Source organism: Suricata suricatta, chromosome 17 (genome assembly GCF_006229205.1).
Source record: "Suricata suricatta isolate VVHF042 chromosome 17, meerkat_22Aug2017_6uvM2_HiC, whole genome shotgun sequence".
NCBI classification, from domain to species: Eukaryota; Metazoa; Chordata; class Mammalia; order Carnivora; family Herpestidae; genus Suricata; species Suricata suricatta.
This window is the reverse complement of record NC_043716.1, coordinates 1380972-1385886: the sequence shown is the minus strand read 5'-3', so window position 1 is coordinate 1385886 and position 4915 is coordinate 1380972. Positions and strand designations below refer to the sequence as shown.

At 61.0% G+C, this 4915-nt stretch overlaps 2 protein-coding genes across 3 annotated transcripts in view; one reads left to right on the top strand and one right to left on the bottom strand.

The window, feature by feature from the left end:
- The window catches only part of RNF167 (ring finger protein 167), a 4889-nt gene extending 3776 nt beyond the window's left edge, over positions 1-1113 (top strand). For both annotated transcript variants that reach the window (XM_029928495.1, XM_029928496.1), the window contains 2 exons: positions 448-528; positions 608-1113. In XM_029928495.1, coding sequence (XP_029784355.1) covers positions 448-528; positions 608-912 — 386 coding nt within the window. In that variant the 3' untranslated portion in view covers positions 913-1113. The remainder of the gene's footprint in view (positions 1-447; positions 529-607) is intronic.
- A 667-nt stretch (positions 1114-1780) lies between these two features.
- On the bottom strand, positions 1781-4481 carry PFN1 (profilin 1). The gene is made up of 3 exons (XM_029928551.1): positions 4180-4481; positions 2538-2730; positions 1781-1924 (listed from the first exon to the last, which is right to left on the bottom strand). The coding sequence occupies exons 1-3, from the start codon at positions 4309-4311 to the stop codon at positions 1827-1829; spliced, it is 423 nt and encodes a 140-aa protein (XP_029784411.1). The 5' UTR covers positions 4312-4481; the 3' UTR covers positions 1781-1826.
- Positions 4482-4915: the final 434 nt, after the last annotated feature.

Here is a 4915-nt window from a genome sequence, read left to right as displayed (position 1 = left end):
GGGGGGGGGGGGGGGGGGAGATGGAGGACTGACCTTGCCTGGAAGGGAGGAGGTAAAGAGAGCAGAGATGTGGAAGGAGTGGGGAGGAGCTGGTCTGAGGAGGAAGGCACAGGTGAGGGGTGGGGGGCTGGGTCTCCAGGTCCTGGAGCCACCAGTGCCCATATAAGGTCGCAGCAGAAGCCCTACCCCTCCCCCTTCCGCTCCTCCCCGCCCTCACACCTCCCCCTCAGAAACCCACTTCCCTTCTTCCCTCTGCTTCTCTTTACTGGTCCCTTCAACTCCTGATCCCTTGTGCCCTGCTGAGGCCTCACCCTGCCCTCCTCAGCTCTCCCCCAGGCTCTGTAAGATCAGCGCGAGGAACTGGTGGGGGTCCAGGCCTCCCAGAGTTCGCTCTCCAGGGCCTTGGTCCAGGATGGCTTGGTGAAAGGACTCCCTTCCTTCCCCCAGGAGACCAGTACGATGTGTGTGCCATCTGCCTGGACGAGTATGAGGACGGAGACAGGCTGAGGGTGCTCCCCTGTGCTCATGGTGAGAGCCCCCACTCCCTGGGCCCGTGCCCCCATGCCTCCCTGCATGCGCCCAGGGCCTCACCTGGTACCTCTTGCAGCCTACCACAGCCGCTGCGTGGACCCTTGGCTCACCCAGACTCGGAAGACCTGCCCCATCTGCAAGCAGCCCGTGCATCGGGGTCCAGGGGATGAGGAGCAGGAGGAAGAAACTCAGGGGCAAGAGGGTGATGAAGGGGAGCCAGGGGACCAACCTGCCTCAGAACGGACCCCGCTTCTGGGCTCCAGCCCCACACTTCCCACCTCCTTTGGCTCCCTGGCCCCAACCCCCCCAGTCTTCCTGGGGTCTCCAGCAGACCCCCCGCCCTCTCCCTCCTGCTCTTCAGAGGCAGCCTTGCTGGTCTAATACTGCCCTTGCCCCCCTCCCACGCCTTCCAATGACCTATTTGCACAGCCCTTTTGCCTCCCTCCGATCTTCTGTGTTGAGGGACGGAACATTTCCAGCCCAGCTTTCTCCCTTGCCCAACCCCATCCTTTTGAAGGGGTCAGGGTATAGAGGGACTGGGTCGTCACTTACGGGGTCAATAAAAAAAATTTTGTGAACTGAGGAAGGGTGAGCTCATTGTCACACAGGTGAACTCCTTATCCTTGGGGGGGGAATTGCACCTCCCCCCCTTCTTTTTCTTTGCCATAAAGGGGCAGGGGAGTGCCTGGAGAGTAACCTGTAGCCATGGGGACAGCCCCAGCAGGCATCCACTGTGACTCAGAGGGGGAGCCCCACCCACACAAGATGACTCAACTGGCCCTGCCTTGCCCGCAGGCCTGGACCCGTGCTCGCCGGGCTGGCTCTTTTCCATCTCTCCCAACTCAGCTAGGAAGTGCCGCTGTGGCAAGGCTGGGCCACCTGACCAGATAGACCAGAGGCAGGTGCTGAGGGCTGGCCCAGATGGAAGGAAGCCCACATTTCTAGACTTTGTAATGCCTGCAACCCCTTTCTAACCCACAAGCCAAGGTAAAGGAGGCAGGTCATGGGGACGGTCCATCCTGACACCCAGGCCAAACCACACGGCACCTTGTTAGTAGAATCTTTTTTATTCAGAAAAAAAAAAAAAAAACCTGAAAAACAAAAAAGTTTTCCAACCACACACAGGATGGGTATGGGCAGGGGGAGGTGTCTGTCCATCCAGCCCCAGCCCCCAGCCCATGTGGTTTTGGCAGCAACAAGGGGTGTGGGGTAATGGCCCAAAAAATAAAAATGGTGTACGTGTGTGTATGGGAAGGAGAGGGGTGCAAAAGCAGTGGGGGGGGGGGTGGAAGAGGTCAGTACTGGGAACGCCGCAGGTGGGAGGCCATTTCATAACATTTCTTGTTGATCATCCCGCCGTGGACCCCTTCTTTGCCCATCAGCAGGACTAGCGCTGCAGAAAAGAGAAAGGAGGCTAGGACCCAGGTGTCCCCATCCCACCCCTGCCAGCTGTTGAGCAGCTGTCCAGCCCCGGGGGCTGTAACCCAACCTCCTCTCTGTCAGCCACCCCCCCACACACACAGGCAGGCTGTCAGTCACCCAGAAACAATAGGGCTTTTCAGGAGGGGGAAGTAGAGCTTAAAGCTGGAGAGGAGCATGCTAAAATTGAGAGGTCAGGCCCCTGCAGACCACAGACTCTGGTTCAGGCGACACATAACCATTGTTGGCCTGCCACCTCGAGATTGTACGTAACAGAAGAATTCAAAGAACCGAGGTGAAGTGCCAACTTCTGATCGCCAGTCTACCTCGTCCAAGAAATCGGGAGTTTCTCCTCCCAAAAGGCTCAGGGCGGGAAGGGACTTAGGTAGGAGGTAACTCAGTTGAACGTCTTTATGTTACAAGATGAGGAACTGAGACACAGCTGGAGGAACCATCCAGCGTCCCAGTGCCCGCCAGGCTGGTGCGGTCCCTCCACACTGGGGGAAGCACACAGAAAAAGAACCCAGAAGACCACGAGGAGGTACATTGGGGATCTTGGAGCTGGAGAGTAGGTAAAAGAAACTCACTCTTGGCAGTCATGGTGACAGTGATGTTGAAGGTGGGAGCCCCGCCGGTGCTCTTGGTACGGAGATCCATGGTAAATTCCCCATCCTGCAGCAGCGAGTCCCGGATAACAGAGCATTTCTGGCCCCCAAGTGTCAGCCCGTTCACGAAAAAACTTGACCGGTCTTTGCCAACCAGAACACCAACCTCAGCTGGCTGGAAGGGGAGCAAAGCACCCATCAAAAGTTAGTACACCAAGGTTCCCACCCTCCTCCAGGACCCACCTGCCCTCCACTTCTAGGGGGGAAGCTAAAACCCCTCCCCCACCCCCGAAGGAGGAGGTTATCTGCTTTGTGCACATCTATAAAATTCTAAAAAAAACTTAAAAGAGCTGTTGAAAGTTTGTATACATAAGAATCATGGTCCTCAAAGCCAGAAAATGTTCCTAGGAAGGGACTACATAGTCCTCTGGAAACTTCGATCTCATTTAGAAAGGAAAGCAAATCCAGGAAATAAAGGGGACCAAAATCCCGGCAGAGGAGGGGAGTGGAATGGAATGGGGAGCCTTTGGATGCACAGAACTCTCCTTCAGGAAAAGCAGAAGCTCAGAGGGGAAGGGAGGAGGCGGGCGAAGCAGGAGAAGCAACTTTGCCCTTATTTGGTCAAAGGTTCTGCAGGAGTTGTTAGGTGCCCGGACGCCTGGGTCTCCAAGTGACTAAGGGTTTAGGTCCAGGTATCAGCGCCCCAAGAAGAGGAAACAGAGCCCTGGGGGCCTTCTGGGAAAGTTGGAAAACTTCTGAAGGGGGCCCAGGGTTATACCTGCAAACCCAGCCCTCGGGTCTACTTACCCCCAGAGAACCTTTCTTCCTCCTCCCCCTAACCCCCCAAACCCCCACATCCGGTCCCCTCCCGCCCGGAAATCCCCTTCCCCCCCTCCTGAACTTCCGCTCCCCCTCCCCACTTCCGGGCAGTGTGGACAGGGGAGGTGGTGATGGGGACAGCAAAAGTCATCCCTCATTCCTCAGCTCACGCCACCCTACAACTTCTCACAAAGTTCCCCCGCTCCGGGCCTCGCCGGATGGCGGGAAGGGAGGGCGAGGGGACTTCCGGGACGGGCCTCCCAGGAATGCGGGGCACGGCGTGCCGACCCGGGGGGGGGGTGCTGTGGCGGCCTCGCCCTCTCTAACGGAGCCGGGAGGGCGGGGAGCCCCGGGGACCGGTGTGCGACCCAAGCCATGCGCCCGGGGCTCCCTCCCGCGGCAGGAGGAACAAAGGTGGCGGAGCGCGACCCGGCCGCCGGAAGCCGGGCCGGGGGTCCCCAAGCGCCCGCCGGTCTCCGGCCCAGCCGGAGCCCGCCCCACCCTAGACAAGGCGGAAGTGGGCCTCGGCACCGGGCGGCGCGCCCCTCCCCGCCTTGTGTCCCGGATGTAACGCCCCGTCGCGGGGAACGGGGCGGCGGGAGGGACGGGCACCGCCGCCCCGGGGTGTAGGGCTCGGGGGCAACGGAGGGCCCGCTCACGTGCAGCCGCCATCTGCGCCCCGTCAGGGGCCAGGACCCGGTGGCGGCCCTGCGCCGCCCTCCCCGGACCGCGCCCGCCCCCACCCCAGTCCCTTCCTCTGGGTCCCGGCCGGCCGGTGCCCCGGGGCGCGCGGGCCTCGCACTACCGTGATGTTGACGAAGGTCTTCCCGGGGACAGCGGCCCAGACGGAGGGCGAGTCCTTGTAGCCCACGATGGCCGCGTCCTGACAGGTCCCGTCCGCCATGAGGTTGTCGATGTAGGCGTTCCACCCGGCCATGGCGCTGCTGCTGGGGCTGCCCTGGGCGCTACTGCTGGGGCGGCGGGCTGAGCTCGGGGGCCTCGGGCTGGCGGGCAGGGGGAGGCGGAGAGATCGGGGCACGCGCTGCCGTCCGGACCGCGGCTCTGCTAGCTGTGCAGCAGCCCTCGCACCGCCACTTCCTGCTCCTCCCCCCCCCCTTAGATTTTTATTTGCAAAGGGCGGCAGGGGCGGGGCCTGCTCCCCGTTCTCTCCCTCCCCCCTCGCCTGCCCAGAGACCGAACTTTGCAAATGCAATTTTAAAAATCCCTCCCCCTATTGCAAAATTTGCCGAGTTGGGTAGAAAGCTATGTAAAAGGGTTGGGGGGCGGGGTGCAGTGGCAAGGAGAGGTTAGGGTCCCGGCTCGCTCCACTTCACCTGGAATATAAATCGGACTTTGGTGTCGGGGAAGGGAGTGAGCCCGACGTGGAAGGAAAGTGAAAGGAAGAAGAATTGACGAGCTGCGAATAGGGCGCAGCAAGAAGGGTGCGGGGCACTCAGGGTTAAATGGAACGGCTTCCCCTTCCCCCACCTCCGCCGGAGGGCAGGAGCGGCGGCGGCGGCGGCGCGTGCGCCCGCGCCTGC

What these genes read in the sequence shown, in the direction of transcription:
- PFN1 (XM_029928551.1), bottom strand. Translation starts at nt 4,311, where the DNA reads ATGGCCGGGTGGAACGCCTACATCGACAACCTCATGGCGGACGGGACC. An exon ending in AGACCTTCGTCAACATCACG is followed by an intron (nt 2,731 to 4,179) that starts GTAGTGCGAGGC and finishes CTCCCCTTCCAG; the next exon opens with CCAGCTGAGGTTGGTGTTCT. An exon ending in TGTCACCATGACTGCCAAGA is followed by an intron (nt 1,925 to 2,537) that starts GTGAGTTTCTTT and finishes TCTTTTCTGCAG; the next exon opens with CGCTAGTCCTGCTGATGGGC.